Source organism: Prunus avium, chromosome 2, assembly GCF_965620075.1.
Source record: "Prunus avium chromosome 2, drPruAviu1.hap1.1, whole genome shotgun sequence".
Taxonomy (NCBI): Eukaryota; Viridiplantae; Streptophyta; class Magnoliopsida; order Rosales; family Rosaceae; genus Prunus; species Prunus avium.
The window spans coordinates 13,624,882-13,644,063 of NC_142285.1; the positions used below are offsets into that span (position 1 = coordinate 13,624,882).

A 19,182-nucleotide genomic window follows, 5' to 3' on the forward strand; every position below is an offset into this window, starting at 1 on the left:
TAATATCTTAGTTATATGGTATTATCTCATAATTAATAAAGATAATATCATTAATTGGGATATTATCATAATAAAGGGATATTATCTTATTATTAATGAGATAATATCAATAATTTGGTTATTATCTTATCAAAGGGATAATATCCTAATTATTAGATATTATCTTATAATTAACGAGATAATTCAAATATTATCAAGTCCGACTCGATCTCTACGAAACCCTAGCCCCGAGGCTCCTATAAATAGATGGGTTTATTCATCATTCAAGGTAGATCTAAAACCCGAGAAAATACCCGAAGCTCTCTCTCCCTCTCCACTCTCCACTCTCCATATTTTCTCCACACGGCTCCGGCCACCACACACGGCTCCGGCCGCCCGGTTTACACCATACAAACTCCGTACCCTTTGCTTAGCTATTGTTTTCCTACAAACACTCGAACTAACTTAGGCATCGGAGGGCCTTTGGCCAACACCCCCCGGGTGTGGTCTATCTACTCCAGTCTTTTTTACAGGAATCGAGAAGGAGAGAGAAGGAAGATCGAAGGTTGAAGGATCTAGAAGCGAATATTCTCCCGCGAGATTATTTGCACAAACATTTGGTGCTTTTCATTGAGAGCACGAGTTATACTCAACGCGTGCTCAAGGAATCCGTTCCTCCTATTTTCCAATCCACCGAAGCCTTCCAAACAACCATGGTTGGAAGCAAGCGCACGAGGAGCAAGACCGCCGCGATGGCTCAATCCGTCACGGCCCACAGCTACTCCTCCCACGATCCCGCGATCGACATGGTGGCACCACCACCTTTAGCCGCCATGAACCCGCAACAAACCACCGCGCCACCTGCCGGACCCGCAGCTGGGACCACCGCACTAGCCGTCGTCGTACCATCTCAAGGCCCCGTGGCCGGATCTAGCCACCTTCATAGCACTATCGCCGAGCATGGAGGAATGTCCCATCAAGGTGGGCTCACTACCACCACCGACTTTGGCCCAATCTTGGAGCAACTTCATCCATTCCCTCCATTGCCTCCGCGCCCGACGCATGCTCTCGCTCACACCTCTAATGAAGCCCTAGCCCGTGTGCAATTGGGCTCCACGCACTTCTCTCCTCCCGATCCACGAAGTCAAGTAGACCTCAATCTGAGAGTCGACCAGCTAGCTCAGAAAGTTGACCAACTCATCAACCACATAAGCATGGCTCAAAACCTTGGCCTTGGACAACTGGGTGAAGAGAGAAGGATGGACGGACACGCCGACATGCAGTTCGATGGGTACCGAGCAGGTCAAGCAGGAATAGGCAGACAAGGAGATGGACAACAACGTGGTCAGCTTGTCGACATGTCGCAAGCATCTGCGAGCCACACTCAGAGCAGACGAAGTCTCCCATCTAGATTGAATCTAAGGGCCAATGCGCGTGAAAGGCTAGGCCCACAACCTGGCATCCGAGCTCGCCTGGGCCCGCAGGGAAACGTTCTGGAAAGGCTAGGCTCCCAGAGAGGTCAACCCGATGGCCATCGCAATGAGGATCGCGAAGAAAGGCGCTCCTCTGCTCGCTCACAAAGAAATGTTCACGAAAGGCTAGGCTCTCAGGGAGGTCAACCAGATAACCCTCACAATGAGGACCGTGAAGAAAGGCGCTCCGCTGCTCACTCTCGAAGAACCAATTCTCACCGCCAAGCGGAGAATACCTCGCAAGCGCAGTCTACCAACACGCCGCCAAGGCAGCGCAGCCGAGAAGGTCAACCCTCGCAAACCAACGAGGAAGTCAGTCAGCGTCGTCCAAATCGCCGAGGTCGCCCACGTGACCGACTAACCATGCGTGTGGAAGACGTTGAGAAGCTTGTAAATAACCGACTTCGAGACTTAAAGATTGGCGGAAATTTCGAAGATACACTACGCATGGAAGTAGACCGAGCAAATTCCTCACCTTTCACTGCCGAAATCGAGCAGGCTACTCCTCCGAAACGATTCTCAACGCCCTCTTTCACCTGCTTCAAAGGGGATTCCGATCCCGAAAGCCATCTGAAGCATTTCAAGAGCCTTATGATTCTCTACAAAGCCGAAGACGCGCTAATGTGCAAGGTGTTTGCAATGACTTTGCGAGGAGCAGCTCAGGACTGGTTCCATACTCTGCCCTCCGGGTCGATCAACAGCTTCAAGGAGCTTGCTTATGTCTTCACCAAAGAGTACACTTCTTATCGGACGATCAAGAAGAACCCTGACCACCTGTATAATGAATCTCTTCGAGATTACATCAAGAGATTCAAAGCAGAAAAGGCTAACATCGTAGGATGCGATGACCGAATCGCGTCCTCTGCATTCAAGAAAGGTCTTCCAGCTGAGCATGACTTATACCGCGAGCTGACTATCACTCCCAGCCAGACTCTGGCAAAGGTCTTCGCGACTGCAGAACGCTACGCGCTCTGGGATGACGATCGAATCGCCGCGAAGAAGTCCACCGAGCAGGAAGATCAGCCGACCAAGCGGGCAAGCCAAAGAAGCGACAGGTTTAGCAGCAGGGAAAAAGACAAACGTAGGTCGCGCCCACAAGGAGACGCTACGACGAAGGAGAACTACACCAAGTTCTCCATCCCTATACATCAAATTTTAGCCCAAGTAAAGGACAAACCTTGGGTAAAAAGACCGCCACCCTTGAAGGGAGATCCGGATAAGAGGGATACCAGAAAGTATTGTGCCTTCCATGCGACACACGGGCACAATACGAATAATTGCTTTGCTTGGAAAGCGCACCTAGAAGAACTCGTGAGAGAAGGTCACTGCACGGAGTTCATCGCGAAGCAGGCCATCCAACGAATTGAGGACCGCGATGCCGCCAAGGAGCCACCTCAAAAAGTCATAAGGATTAACACAATCCTGGCTGATTCCGAGGAGTCTGGGCTGACCAGCAAGGAAAAGAAGAGGAAAATCAAACAGGCCACTGTCATCTCCCAGATCTCCACTAGTCTCCCACCGGCGGAAGACGATCCCGTGATCGGCTTCCAAAAGAAAGATCTAGTCGGCCTCGATCTGCCACACAACGACGCTCTAGTCATTAGCATTCAAATTGCTCAGGCCATGGTCGATCGAATCCATGCAGACGAGGGCAGTGCAGCCAATATCCTACAATTGGCAGTCATCCAGCAGATGGGCTTAGAGACAAAAATCAACAAATCAGCTAGGTCACTAACCGGCTTCAATGGCGCAACAACGGTTACCGTAGGCACGATAGATCTCGACGTCTACTCCCCACCTGTAATCAGCTCGCAAACATTCATGGTCATTGATGAAGTCTCGCCCTACAATGGCATTCTGGGCAGACCATGGATTAGCAAAATCAACGCCATCACCTCCGCCACACATCAGAAAATCCGCTACCCTATCCCTGGGGACGGTATCGGTCAGATCAACAGTGATCAGGCAATGGCGAGGAAATGCTCAGCTCAAGGGCTGAAGAGAAGCAAGCAAACACAGTTCCTCCCTGTAAATCAGGCAGATATGAAGGGAGTAGAGCAACCAGAGGAGAAGGCAAATCCCGTTCCTGACAGTCGAGCAGACCAGAAAGGAAAGGGAATAGCTACTCCCCAATAGCAATCAAAGAATCAGGACCAAGTCGAGGAAATCCGTCCGGAGGTCTCTCCTGAAGAAGGATGGAAGCCCGAAGAGGACGTCGAGCTCGCGCTTAAGCCAAGAGGAAAAGGCAGAGCTTGCAGCCTTCCTCCAAAACAACAAAGACGTATTCGCATGGTCGCCATCCGACATGCTAGGCATTGATCCCCAGATCATCTGCCATCGCCTACACGTCAACCCAGCAATCAAGCCTGTAGCGCAGAAGAGACGCAACTTTGCCCCTAAGCGGGTTGCCATTATTGAAGCCGAAATCGACAAGCTCCTAGCTACCGGTTTCATTGAAGAAGTCTCCTACGCAGAAGGGCTGGCGAACGTTGTTCTAGTAGCAAAGAAAGATAAAGGCCTGTGGAGAGTGTGTGTCGACTACACCGACCTCAATAAGGCGTGCCCTAAAGACAACTTTCCACTGCCACGAATTGATCAGCTCGTTGATTCAACTTCCGGCAATCAACTGCTAAGCTTCATGGACGCCTACTCCGGCTACAATCAAATCATGATGCATGAAGACGACAAAGCAAAGACCTATTTCATCATCGAAAGAGGTACATACTGCTACAAAGTCATGCCCTTCGGGCTGAAGAACGCCGGAGCAACCTACCAAAGGCTAGTAAACAAAATTTTCAAGGAGCAAATCGGTAAAACTATGGAGGTCTACGTAGACAACATGTTAGTCAAAGCTCCCCAGCGAGCAGACCACATCACAAACCTCGCCGAGGCATTCAGCCTGCTCCGAAAATACAACATGAAGTTGAACCCGAGCAAATGCACATTCGGAGTCTCGTCTGGCCGATTCCTAGGCTACTTAGTCACCCAAAGAGGAATTGAGACACATCCGAATCAAATCAAGGCTATACTCAACATGAAGTCACCTGCCACAACAAAGGAGATACAAAGTCTAACGGGTAGAGCAGCGGCTCTCAACCGATTCCTCTCGAGATCTACCGACAAGTGCAGGCCATTCTTCAAAGCCTTGAGGAAAGGACACAAGGACAAGTGGGATGACGAGTGCGAAGTAGCTTTTCAAAACTTGAAAACCTATCTCACTACACCTCCCCTACTCTCAAAACCGATACCAGGCGAAGACTTATACATCTACCTGGCAGTGTCCGACTCAGCCGTCAGCTCAGCTCTCGTCCGAGAAGAGCTGGGGGCACAACATCCGGTATTCTACACTTCAAAAGCTCTCCTCGACGCAGAGACTCGCTATCCGAAAATGGAGAAGCTCATTTTTTCGCTTGTAGTTTCCGCAAGAAAGCTAAGACCCTACTATCAAGCGCACCGGATAATTGTCATGACAGAATTTCCTTTGAGATCGATCCTCCATAGCCCCGACGCCTCTCAGCGACTCATGAAATGGGCTATCGAACTCAGTCAATACGACCTCCTCTACCGGCCGAAAACCGCTATAAAAGCTCAGGCTTTAGCAGATTTTGTTGTAGAGTTCACTCCAACAGCCGAAAAAGAGAAGCTGGTCACGAAAGTCAAGGAAAAAGCAGACGATACCTCCCCCACCGATTCAAACCTACCTAACGACATGTGGCAGTTACATGTAGACGGAGCGTCAAACCACAAAGGAGCAGGGGCAGGCGTCGTCATAATCACCCCAGATGGAACTTTATTGGAACAAGCCATCACACTAGGCTTTCCTGCTTCAAACAACGAGGCAGAGTATGAGGCATTGCTCGCCGGACTGCGCCTAGCAAAAGAACTGTCGATCAAAAGATTGGCCATCTACTCAGACTCCCAGCTGATCACGAATCAAACCTCAGGCGAGTACATGGCAAAACATCCGAGAATGATCCAGTACCTCGACAAAGTCCAAGGTCTTTTGAAAGAATTCCCTACTTTCACCATCCAACAAGTTCCACGGGCGGAGAACACCCATGCAGATGCGCTGGCAAGCCTAGGATCAGCGCTGGACGCCCAGTTCAAACGCTCCATCCCGGTAGAACACCTTGACCGGCCAAGCATCGAAGAAATAGAGCTAATCGACTCAATGCAGATCGATGAAGACCCCATCAGGCAAGACCCCATCATCGACTACTTGGTGAATGGAAATCTTCCAACGGATAAGTCCGAAGCTAGGAAGGTCCAACAGAAAGCCGCGAGATACTACATGCAAGGCGACAAGCTCATTCGTAGATCATACTCCGGCCCTCATCTCACCTGCATAAAATACCCTCAAACGCTTGAGGTCCTCTACAAAATTCACGACGGCGAGTGTGGCAACCACTCTGGGGGCAGGTCACTCGCCCAGAAGGCTCTAAACATAGGCTATTTCTGGCCTACCATGCGCCACGACTCGACCGAGTATGTCAAAAGATGTGATCGCTGCCAACGGTACAAACCGGTTCCTAACCTGCCTGCCGTGGCCTTTCATGCAATGGGCCATCGACTTAGTAGGCCCCATGCCAACGGCACCAGCTAATAAAGAAATGATGATCGTCGCCACTGATTACTTTACTAAATGGATCGAGGCCGAAGCTCTATCCTCTACTAAAGAAGCTGACGTGGAACGATTCATCTGGAGAAACATCATCTGTCGATTTGGCTGCCCACAATCACCAGTTACTAACAATGGCTTACTATTCATCGACAAGCAGATGATTGAACCCAGCACATTTCTGAAGAAGAGAAGCAAACTACTGCAAATTCCAAAATGTGCCACAACAAAAGACAGTTGCCCATAAGCAGCGTCCTTCGGGAGACGCAGCCCGCAAAGAAGCGTCCTAAGGGAGACGCAGGGTGCGCCAGGAATTTCCTAAGGGAAGTATCTAGGTTCTTATCTGTTTCCTAAGGGAGGCAGGATAAATCATACAGTTGCCCATAAAAAGCGTCCTAAGGGAGACGCAGGGCGACGACCAGAAGCGTCCTTCGGGAGACGCAGCCCGCAAAGAAGCGTCCTAAGGGAGACGCAGGGTGCGCCAGGAATTTCCTAAGGGAAGTATCTAGGTTCTTATCTGTTTCCTAAGGGGGGCAGGATAAATCATACAGTTGCCCATAAAAAGCATCCTAAGGGAGACGCAGGGCGACGACCAGAAGCGTCCTTCGGGAGACGCAGCCCGCAAAGCAGCGTCCTAAGGGAGACGCAGGGTGCGCCAGGAATTTCTTAAAAGGAGGTCTCCATGCTTTCTGCGGGAAATATCCAGGTTCCTATCCGTTTCCTAAGGGGGGCAGGATAGCCAAACAGTTGCCCATAAAAAGCGTCCTAAGGGAGACGCAGGGCGACGACCAGAAGCGTCCTTCGGGAGACGCAGCCCGCAAAGCAGCATCCTAAGGGGGTTGCAGGGTGCACCAGGAATTTCCTAAGGGAGGTATCCAGGTTCCTATCCGTTTCCTAAGGGGGGCAGGATAGTCACACAGTTGTCCATAAAAAGCGTCCTAAGGGAGACGCAGGGCAACGATCAGAAGCGTCCTTCGGGAGACGCAGCCACAAAGAAGCGTCCTAAGGGAGACGCCGGGTGCGCCAGGAATTTCCTAAGGGAGGTATCCAGGTCCCTATCCGTTTCCTAAGGGAGGCAGGATAGTCACGTAGTTGCCCATAAAAAGCGTCCTAAGGGAGACGCAGGGCAACAACCAGAAGCGTTCTAAGCTTTCTCCAGAAAAATGCAGAAGACGCCCGGAATCCCTCAAGAGGGACCCTGGCTTTTGCAAGAATCCTAAGGGGAAATGTACAACCAAGACACTAGCCAGTTACTCAAGCAGTTCACAAGTCAATATGCAAATTGAGGTTAAAAATAATAACTGAAATTTCCATAGCAAAGTGACCAACCGGCCAAGTTCAAACAAAAAAGAAGATAGGTCAAACAAGACCAATTGTTCTAAATAAAAAGCAGACTACAAAAGCTGAAAAGAAATAAAGGAGTCTTCATCTACTCCGAAGCGCCGGTAGGGGAACCTTGATCTGCAGCCTCTTCGGCATCCACCTGATCAGCCACGCTCTCAACAGCTTCACATGCCTGATCTATGATGTCTGCCACTGCCTCATCGGCTGCATCCTCTCCTGCTCCATCGGCTACTGCCTCTTCAGCTACCAGCTCTTCAACTCCTTCCATGTCCACAGCATTAACCTGCTCAGGACAAAGCATCTCAATGTCTTCATCTCCAATGGCAAAGAATGGATCTTTTCTATTTATGCAGTCCATGTAGCCCAGCTTGTACGCATCCACGGTAGCTTCAGACCTGGATTCTTCAGCAAACTCATGATACGCACGAAATCTAGCCAAAAGCTTGTCATAGCTGTGAGAGATGTCGGCATTCTTGCGCTCAAGATGGAAGTAAGCATCTTTCCGACTAGCCAAGTCAGCAGTGGAGGAGTTAAGCTCGGAATCCTTCTCAGCAAGGGAACTCTTCAGCTCGGATATCATCGCCCTCAAGTCAGACGTCTTCTTCTCATAGCGGGCCTGCTCGGCAGAAAGCTTGCAAACTAGCTCGGCATTCTTCTTCTCCAACTCACTGAGCTGAGCAGAAGAGGGGGCAACAGCAGACGAATTCCGAATGGTCTCAGCAGCAAAAACAACTCCTTTTTGAAGCAGATGAAGTGTGGCTTCCCTTTGTTTTTCCAAGGAAAGACTTGAAAAGGTACCAAGATCACCAGCTTGACGGATTTGATCAACCAGCCCAACACAAGCGGATGGACTTGATAGAAAATGCGTCTTGAGCAGATCAGACACTCCTGCATCCCCTGCAGGGCGGGACTTGTCCACCTGGGGATCAACTGCGGATGTTGCAGAAGAACCTTTCGCCCGAGCAGATGACTCTCTTGCCTTCTTAGCCTCTGCCAACCTCACTTCCAAAGGAATTGGTGGCGACGAATCAACTCCACGCTTGATTGCTCGTGACTCAACAGCAGGATCATGGTGGTTGGGTGGATGAGCAGACCTCCCAGATCGACCTCCACTCTTCGACTGGGACAAACGACCCGAACTTCGGATATGAACATCTGCATCTCTTTGCCTCTCAACAGGTGAACTAGATCGCGCACGGACTATTTCACGGAGCAGATCACGATCTCCACACTCATCAGCAAGAGGCTTAAGGGGGACATCCTTAATGTTGCGCATACCACCAATCTTCTTGCTATCTGCACCAACAAGATGTTTGACCCTTGCAGATGACGCTAGAGTAGCTCCTACTCGGGTCTTCTCAGCAGAAGGGAGCTTTGACTTCCTACCATCTTCAGAAGACATGATCAACAGACAACTGCAAGAAGAGAAGAAAATTCTACAAGTTAGAATACCAAAGAAAAAAGAGGGCTGGCAGCTAAAAAAAAAAAAAAAAAAAAACAGAAGAAAAAAAGGGCTAGCAGAAAAGAAAAGGAAGTAGCCCAGCATGAACAGCCCAGCTCCATTGCAGCACGAAAGCCCATGACGCGCAGCCCAGCTCCAGTTCCAGTTTGCCTCCTGGCCCAGTTCGCTGCGAAGCCCAATGCGCATCCAGCTTGGCCCGTTCGCTCCAGCACGCATGGCCCCTCTGCCTGGCCTCCGGCCCACGTCGCTCTAGGCCTGTGCAGCGCACGAGGCCTCTTGCTCCACGTCAGCGCGCGCCTCGTGGTCCAGCCCAGCGCAAGCTTGTGTCGCGCACAAGGCCCAGCGAACAAGGCCTCTGCTTCGAGCCCAACTCCTCCATGCTCTCTCCTTGAGCCCAGCACTTGCACCAGGCCTTATTGCGTTAGCTCCAACCCATGCTGGACCACAACCTTGCTGCCAAAAAAAAAAAAGACAAAAAATATATACGAATATATATTTGCTTGCTCGACTTACTTTGTGCACGGCAACTCCTCTCTTCAACAAGCAGTACAAATTCTCCAAGATCTTTCTCAAGCTAGAAGGTAGAGAAGTTAAGTTTGCAATGTGAGAAAGAGTGAAGAGAAGCCCTGTATTTATACAAGTTGGACAACCCAGGCCAAAAAGGAATCGCAAGCTCATTCCTACTGGGAATCCAACTCCAAGAACAGTCAGAAGCCTACTCTAATTGGGAACCTGATCTGCAAAAGGAGTCCAACTCGCAGAAGAAAGCCCAGATACAGTTGGAGAGTCCGAAAAATAATTTCATCTCCTACATGCCACACAAGCGCCATGCAGAAGCTGGGGGGCATTTGTGAGAGCAAATATTTTCGTCTCCAATCAGAGCACGCCACGTGGAAAAGAAGATTATCCCTTAAATTAATTAATTAAACCATTTATTGGGATAATTAATTAATCAGGATAATATCTTAGTTATATGGTATTATCTCATAATTAATAAAGATAATATCATTAATTGGGATATTATCATAATAAAGGGATATTATCTTATTATTAATGAGATAATATCAATAATTTGGTTATTATCTTATCAAAGGGATAATATCCTAATTATTAGATATTATCTTATAATTAACGAGATAATTCAAATATTATCAAGTCCGACTCGATCTCTACGAAACCCTAGCCCCGAGGCTCCTATAAATAGATGGGTTTATTCATCATTCAAGGTAGATCTAAAACCCGAGAAAATACCCGAAGCTCTCTCTCCCTCTCCACTCTCCACTCTCCATATTTTCTCCACACAGCTCCGGCCACCACACACGGCTCCGGCCGCCCGGTTTACACCATACAAAACTCCGTACCCTTTGCTTAGCTATTGTTTTCCTACAAACACTCGAACTAACTTAGGCATCGGAGGGCCTTTGGCCAACACCCCCCGGGTGTGGTCTATCTACTCCAGTCTTTTTTACAGGAATCGAGAAGGAGAGAGAAGGAAGATCGAAGGTTGAAGGATCTAGAAGCGAATATTCTCCCGCGAGATTATTTGCACAAACAACCATGTCTCCCTCTTTCCAGGATCTGACGCCATGACAGCCCATATCCTCTCTCTTTGTTGCACCAGCTAACCATCGATACCCATCTTAGCCAAAATTCTAGATATGCGTCTTGAGTGTTACTTTTTAGATTCATAGGTTTTGAGTTTGCTAGTTTGCAGCCTCACCACTGGAGATTCACGACAAGGAACGCCATCACCCTCTGCCAAAAGGTAATTTTAATTAGGCCTGGGCACGGTTCGGGTCGGGTCCAGATTTGGCCGACCCGTGGAGCTGAACCGATGGTGACTTCGGTTCTCGGATCGGGTCGGGTCCAGGTGAAAACCCGAAATTGAGCCAAACCGGAAATGGGCTCGGGTCTCGGGTCGGTTCAGCCTTTTGATCGGTTTGGGCTTGGGCCCAATTTTATATTTTCAAAAGCCCAAATTATATTTAATTTCAGCCAAAAAAAAGCCCAAATCGAATTATCTTTCAGCAAGAACCCTTTTTTTGTTGTCAAATTTCCAAAACCTAATAAGTTCTTATTAACAAGCCCAAATCACATTTTCACCTCTCTTTCAAATCCTAAAATTATGCAAATTCAACCTATAAAAATCCATCATTCCAAGCATGCAAATTCAATGTATAAAAGCAATCCATCATTCCAAGCATGCAAATTCAATGTATAAAAGCAAGCAATTACAAAATGAAACTTACAAACCATTACAAAATGAAACTTACAAACCATTACAAAAAATTACTTACAAATAAAGCAAGCAATCCAAATGAAACTTATGAAATATTACAACCCATCACAAAAATACACATAAAGTCTAAAGATAATATCCTTGCAAAAAATCAGCTGCCTCCATTCTTCCAAAAGCCTTAACAAAGCAACCTACATAACACTTAAAAGAATTAACACAAAGTTTCACCATAAACAAATCATAATTAAAACAAGATGCAAGAAAAATACCTTCCAACATATCTTCATCACACTAAGAAGGGGGAGTCTTATTCAAATTTGTTGTGGATGTTTTACTCCCCATTTCTACAAAAAATAATAAAATAAATCAAACCAATTTGAGTTAGAACACATAAAAATGAGAAAATAATCGGATTCAAATATACTTATACAAATGAAAACATTAGCCATTTCAATTGCTTCATAAAACTCCATCTCCTCAATGGTTGGCACATATTGCAATGAAGATATATCTTCGGACCTTATCCAATTTTGAGAGCAAATCAAAGCCTCAACCATCCTAGGAGACAATGAGCTTCGAAACGAGTCAATCACTCTCCCACTTGTGCTAAAACAAGACTCCGAAGCTATTGTGGAAGTAGGGATTGCAAGCACATCCTTTGCAATTGATGCCAAAGTAGGATACTTGAGCCCATTTATTCTCCACCACCCTAGTATATCAAACTCCTCATCAATGGATTCAAGTGGATCCAACAAGTACCTATCCACTTCATGTGTTATAACCACATTCTCACTCTCTTGTTGAATTTTTTTCCACTTTTCCATCATGGTTTTTCTTTTACGACCTCCAAAAACCAAAGAAGAGTCGGTTTCATTGTTAGTACTATCACCACTCTCATTGGTAGTACTAGTAGCACCCATATTGTTGCTACTAGGCTTATACACTTCATACATATTCATAAGAAGTTGTTTCACCTCATTTGTCTTTTGAGCCACCAATCTATCACAAGTAGGATCATTTTCAAATATTTCTTCAAAGATGTGCTTCAAATTGCGAAGCTTGAATCGGGGGTCAATCACAACTCCTATCATCAAGAATGGGTTCACTTTATGAAGTTCACCCCAATATTTATCATATTTCTTCTTCATTGATGCTGCCATATCATTTAAAAGAGTATCCATGGCTGTCCGTTCTTCAATAGGAATTGTAACATCATATCTATACAACTCCCGAATCTCCCCATCTATGGCAAGCAAGTCATGGAAGGTTGAGTGTGATGTTGGATGCAAAGACGCTGAAATTTTCAAAGTAACATCATAGAAGGTCTTCAAAAACATCACAAATGTCACGGCTTTTTCCCAATCTTCATCAATAGGTGGACCCACCCTCTTATTAGTCTTAGACTTTCCCTTCCCTTTCCCACTTCCTTCAATGCCTTCAATTCTCTCATCATCTCCTTCATCTTCCTTGAAGTACATTAAGTAGGAAGAATCGGGATCATCCCCCATTCTATCAAAAGCTTTTCGAAATTTCAATGCCGCATCAAGCATCAAATAAGTGGAGTTCCACCTAGTGGGCACATCCATCACCACCAACCCCTTGCACTCTATTTTTTCGGTCTCAACACACATTTTGAAGTAACTCAACCGAGAAGGTGAGGACCTCACAAACTTGACCGCATTACGGATTGCCACAATTGAGCTTTCTAATCTCTTCAAACCCTCCTTAACTATCAAGTTGATTATATGAGCACTACACCTCATATGCATGTGAACTCCTCCTAACACACTATTCGAATCTTTCCACCCATTTATCTTCTTCCTCACATATTCAATTGCCTTAGTATTGGCAGCTGCATTATCTGCAGTAATTGTGAGTATCTTCTCATGTCCCCAATCAACCAAACAATTTTCAAGCAATTTCCCAATGCTCTCCCACTTATGACTATCAATTACACAAAAATTTAGGATCCTTTTATGGATTTTATAGTCGAAATCCACAAAGTGGGCAGTCAACACCATGTAATTCACATTTTGAACCGATGTCCAAGTATCGGTTGTAAGGCATATTCTATGTGAACGAAGGTCAACTTTCAACTTCTCCTTCATTTTTGTGTACATTTCTAGAAATCTTCTTCCAAGAGTTCTACGAGAGGGTGGATTAAATTGTGGGCATGCAACACTACAAAATTCCCTAAACCCTTCACCCTCCACAAAGCTAAAAGGTAGCTCATCTCGAACCACCATCCTAATACAAGCATCCAAACAATCATCTTTGTTAAAATTCCTAGAAACAAGAGCATTACCCTTGGATGCATCAAATGCGAGCGTACGTGTGTTCTTATCCTTGTGCCTATAAGGATATTGCAAGCATTGTTTGTTTAGATGCTTCCACATGTTGCTAGTCCCATTTTTCTTGGTATCACTAGCATAAGTAGCACTACAATACTTGCACTTAGCCCTTTTTTCAACTTCTTTTCTTTTAGTCCCATCTACCCCTTTCAAATCCAATACCAAATCATACTTTTCAAAGTGTTCCCACACATCACTCTCTTTCTTATAAGGTTTCCTTTTCCCGGTACTAGGTTCTAATGGTGATGGTGTTGGATTTTGTGATGCTGCTGTAGGAGGTACAACAGCATCACTACAAGGTAGAGAACCATCATTCCCATGCATTTGAGCCTCATTAGAAGCAGGTTCCTATTCATAAACAGATTAAATTTAAAACCATATTTAAATACAGCCAAACAAAGTTTTACTACCCATAAACATATTAAAACATATATCCTATTTAAAAAAACACATTGAAACTGTCAAAACAGATTTTCCTATGCATACAACTCCCTAAACATATATCTTATCCAAAAATCAGATTACAAATAGATTTTCCTATCCAAAGTCAGATTACAAACAGATTATACACACAGTACAGATTATAAAAACAGATTATAAAAACATATTACAAAAACAGATTATAAAAACAGATTACAAAAACAGATTACAAAACCAGATTTAAACATATTACAAACACAGATTACAAAAACAGATTTAAACATATTACAAACACAGATTACAAAAACAGATTTAAACAGATTACAAAAACAGATTTAAACAGATTACAAAAATAGATTTAAATAGATTAGCAGCAGCAGCGAATATTTACCTCCATTTAAGCAAAATTTTCCCAACTTTCAAAGCTCAGTAGCAGCAACGATGCTAAACAACTGTGAATGAAATCAAAAAAAGGGTAGCAGCCAACTGTCAAAACAGATTTTCCTATGCATACAACTCCCTAATTTCATAAAACAAAAATTAATTGGTAGCAGCCCTAATTAGAACAATTTAACAGAAGAACCTAAATGCTAGCAGCCCTAATTTGTATAATGCATGATACTTACAGTTCATAATTTCTTTGTCAATTTCAAATAATCATCACAACACAGCATAACCTAATTGGTGGCAGCCCTAAATCGACAACCCTAAAGGCTAAAACCTTAACAGAAAAAATATATCATCACATCAACCTCAACCACCAAATCGACAAGCCTAATTTAAAAGAAAAAAAACCATATATTTAATTTAGAATAAACCCTAAATTCAAAGGAAGATGATGCTAGAATAAACCATAAATTTAATCACCTTTGACTGATATGAGAGAGAAACCCACAGAAGAAATCGTAGGAGAGGAAGGAATAGATGTCGATTTGGTGACCTGCCGCTGGGAAAAAATAGAAAAATCGAGATAAGAAGAGAGAGTTAGCGGAGCAAAGAAGCGACTGAGAAAAAATGTAACAGATAAGAGAAATAGAAGCTGACCTGCCGCTGCGTGCAGGGCTGAAGGCGGCGCGGTCGAGAGAGAGAGAGAGCTGAGGCGGGTCGAGCTCGAGAGAGAGAGAGAGCTGAGGCTGAGGCAGGTGGAGAGAGAGAGCTGAGGTGGGTCGAGCTCGAGAGAGAGAGAGATCTGAGGCTGGTCGCCTGGTCGAGCTCGAGAGAGAGAGAGGTGAGGTGAGGCGCCGCTTGGTCTTAGCTTAGGTCAAAAACGAAAAGAAAAAACGAAGAGAAGACTCAGACTGAGTGAGAGAGAGAGAGAGACTAGCGTGTGTGTGACTTAGGTGCAAAAAAAAAAAAATTGCGTAAGGGATCTGGTGCAAGCACTCTCACACTTTCTCTGTTTTTGGCCAATCACACGAGGCCACGTGTAAATTATATATATATTTAAATATTACCGGTTCGGTTCAGGTCCACCGGTTCTGAAAAAATTAGAACCGCGAGCCGAACCGTGGACCTTCGGTTCGGTTCAGGTCCAGGTTTGACTTTTTCGGTTTGGTCAAAAAACGCTCTTTTTCGGTTTGGGTTGGGTTGGTTCGGTCGGTTTGATCGGTTTATCGGTTTTTATGCCCACCCCTAATTTTAATTATTCAAGGTTTGAGATTTTTCTAATTTATATTTTATGTTTTTCGTTTTAAATTTGTGGTTTTCAACTTTTTAATTTCTGTTTTGATTATTAATTTGCAGACAAGGTGAGGATTTCATATTAGAATACGCTCCCCCCAATTTTTTCGTGTCGCATTAGTTTCTTCTTCCCCAGATTTCACTCTCTCTCTCTCTCTCTCTCTCTCTCTCTCACTCTCTAACCCAAAACCCTCTCTAGCTCTATCTGACTCCAAATCCCTCCGATTCTGTCTAACTCGAAACCCTTTATCATTCTTTCTCATCTAGAAATCCTCTTGGTTCCCAGACCCTCTCACGACTGCAAACTCAAGGTAACCCTAACTCTCTCTATCACTCTTTTATTTTCCAGATTTTATCAAAAGGTTCTTTCAATTTAGCTTTGCGGAACCTCACGGCTGCACTCTCAAGTTGGTTTTACTAAATTTTATGGAACCTCACTGGGTATGAAAAGCTCCAAATTTTTTCAATTATTTCAATTAATGTGCTAGCAGATATTACAAAGTTTCAAATTCTTTCAAAAGTTTAATTTAGATTTAGATTTTTATTATTTAAATTTTGCAGAATCTAATGGTGCTTTGGTTTGTTTTTAGAAGAGGTGCCATGTGATTGATTGAAGTTGTAGAAAAAGCTGGGTGAGAGGACGGTGGGAGAGAAGTAAAAGTCAGCTCCTTATACACTTTTTTTTATTTGCTTGAATTTTAATTTTGTTTTATTTATTTTTCTGCCTAGTTCTATTTGTATTTTTCGAACCAGACTTGAGACCTCCTGTTGGGTTCTCTAATCTCAGCCACCCACTTCACCCATTTTCTCCAATTAAAGCTTCTTTGGTACATGTAAGTATACTTAATTTCCACTTGCATTTAGGCCGAAGTTGTTAAGTTTCAGTTTTTTCAGAAAATGTGACTACACACGCATGTTGACTGTTAATTTTGCACAGGTTGTGGGTTAGTTTTGAGGTATAATTACATGGTTTTAAACTATACATATCCAGGATTGTAATTTGGTTGAAGTTTGATACCTGAGTTTGGTAAGTATGACTACAAAATCTGTCAAAAACAGGGGCTGCACTTTCAGGTTTGAAACACTTACTTTGGACTGCCTTATCTTAAAAATTAGAGCACCATTTCTGTCAAATTTTATATGGTTTCAAAGTTTATTTAATCAACTTCAGGATGCATGTAAATTGGTAGATTTTTATGGAGTTTAAGGTGTTTAATTCTGAGTTCAAAGTTTAATACACAGTAGCTGAAATTGTGTTAGTTTAATAGATGGTGGAGCAACAACAGTTTCCTAAAAGCTCATGTCAAGACATAAGTTGGTGGTTCAATTGATGAATGTCAAGGATCTTAGCATAGCTCACGTCAAGAGCCATCTTCAAGTAATTAATTTGATCTAGATTTCATGATCTTAGCATAGTAAAATTCAATACCGTGATCGGAAATATATAAATCCATCAGATTCATATATCTGATTTATGTTCTTTTTTCCTGGCTTTGATTAAATGTATAGGAGCAAGAAGATGGAAGACTCCAATCAAGGTAAACTTCATTTTTACACACAACTACCTACTTTTTCATAATACCAGAAACATTAACATATCATATCATCTCTGTTTTTTGTTATTAATTTAATAACAGCACTTACAGTGTCAATTTTGCAGTCAGAATATGATGACTTGTCTATTTTGATAGGATCATCGCTTGCTGTTTCTTTCATTGTTTCTGAGATTTATCGAGTAAAGGATTTTTTGTTTGTTTGTTTATTTGTTTATGTAGCTGTTGTCGCATGGAAGGGACGCCAATGGTGATCGAAGGTTTATAAAGAGCCATCCATGTATGATAAATTTTTAATGACACTAGGATCTAGTAAATATGTAATAATTTTAAATGTATTCATACATTTAATTATATGGTTGTATTTTAAATTATTCTATATAGATACTGTTTTAGTGGATGTACAATTTCTAATTTGTTTTCAATTATTTCTTTTAATTTAATAAACCTTGACAGCTTTTATTGTCAAGAAGCGCTTTTTTTTATATATATTAGTTTTTGGTTCTTGACGGCTAAAATCTGTCAAGTAAGCTCAATTAAACGTCAAGAAACACATTAGTTGACAGTTAGAAAGAGTAAAGGATGACCATAAGTTGACGCATTTTCCCATTTTGTGACGGTTTTTATCTGTCAGGGAACACCATTAATTGACGTGTAAAAACCGTCAAGTATGTGGGTACCCCTTTAGTGACACTGGTATTCCTGACGCTATTTGAGCCGTCAAAAATCTATTTAGTTGACACTTTTTAACCACCAGTAAAGGCTGTTTTTCTTGTAGTGATAATATGGTGGGAGGAGTCATTTGGTTAGTTTTGAGTGAAATCTGAACTCTAGAACTATGAAATTCACCAACCACTCCGATTTGGAACGAACTGCCTATGAACATAAATTGTCCAATTTCTTACACCGGTTGATTTCGGATCGAGCCCAAAACTAGGGCAACATCGTAATATGGTGGGAGGAGTCATTTGGTTAGTTTTGAGTGAAATCCTATCACTAGAACTATGGAATACACCAACCACTCCGATTAGGAACGAACTGCCTTTGAACATAAATTGTCCAATTTCTTACACCTATTGAATTCGGATCGAGCCCAAAACATGGGCAACAACATAATATGGTGGGAGGAGTCATTTGGTTAACTTTGAGTGAAATCCGATCTCTAGAACTACCCAAAACACCAACCACTCCAATTAGGAACGAACTGCCTTTCAACTTGAATTGTCCAATTTCTTACCCCTATTGATTTCGGATCGAGCCCAAAACTTGGGCAACATCATAATATGGTGGGAGGAGTCATTTGGATAAGTTTGAGAGAAATCCGAGCTCTAGAACTACCCAAAACACCAACCACTCCAATTAGGAACGAACTGCCTTTCAACTTGAATTGTCCAATTTCTTACACCTATCGATTTCGGATCGAGCCCAAAACCTGGGCAACAACATAATGTGGTGGGAGGAGTCATTTGGTTAGTTTTGAGTGAAATCCGATCTCTAGAACTATGGAATACACCAACCACTCCGATTAGGAACGAACTGCCTTTGAACATAAATTGTCCAATTTCTTACACGTATTGATTTCGGATCGAGCCCAAAACCTGGGCAACATTATAACATCGTGGGAGGAGTCATTTGGTTAAGTTTGAGTGAAATCCGATCTCTAGAACTACCCGAAACACCAACCACTCCAATTAGGAACGAACTGCCTTTGAACTTGAATTGTCCAATTTCTTACACCTATTGATTTCGGATCGAGCCCAAAACTTGGGCAACAACATAGTGTGGTGGGAGGAGTCATTTGGTTAAGTTTGAGTGAAATCCGATCTCTAGAACTACCCAAAACACCAACCACTTGAATTAGGAACGAACTGCCTTTGAACTTGAATTGTCCAATTTTTTACACCTATTGATTTCGGATCGAGCCCAAAACTGGGGCAGCATCATAATATGGTGGGAGGAGTCAGTTGGTAAAGTTTGAGTGAAATCCGATCTTTAGAACTACCCAAAACACCAACCACTCCAATTAGGAACGAACTGCCTTTGAACTTGAATTGTCCAATTTCT

The 19,182-nt window shown here is 43.7% G+C and overlaps 1 protein-coding gene and 1 long non-coding RNA gene across 8 annotated transcripts; both read left to right on the plus strand.

The window, feature by feature from the left end:
- The first annotated feature begins 5,403 nt into the window (after positions 1–5,403).
- LOC148296545 (uncharacterized) lies at positions 5,404–6,237 on the plus strand. Its single transcript, XM_088248560.1, has 2 exons — positions 5,404–5,851; positions 6,230–6,237. Exons 1-2 carry the CDS (start codon positions 5,404–5,406, stop codon positions 6,235–6,237), a joined length of 456 nt encoding a protein of 151 aa, XP_088104686.1.
- Positions 6,238–10,421: 4,184 nt separating this feature from the next.
- Positions 10,422–17,518, plus strand: LOC110767334 (uncharacterized). 7 transcript variants are annotated; one of them, XR_015833413.1, is made up of 5 exons: positions 10,422–10,640; positions 15,915–16,006; positions 16,156–16,943; positions 17,075–17,103; positions 17,341–17,518. It is a non-coding gene; the product is annotated as an uncharacterized LOC110767334 (long non-coding RNA). The 7 variants fall into 7 exon arrangements; XR_015833415.1 differs by having other exon boundaries at positions 16,159–16,943; XR_015833417.1 differs by lacking the exons at positions 10,422–10,640; positions 15,915–16,006 and adding an exon at positions 15,637–15,876 and having other exon boundaries at positions 16,156–16,398; positions 16,503–16,943.
- The last annotated feature ends 1,664 nt before the right edge of the window (positions 17,519–19,182 follow it).

Excerpts from the sequence above, each read along its gene's own strand:
- LOC148296545 (XM_088248560.1), top strand. The coding sequence starts at position 5,404 with ATGGCAAAACATCCGAGAATGATCCAGTACCTCGACAAAGTCCAAGGT.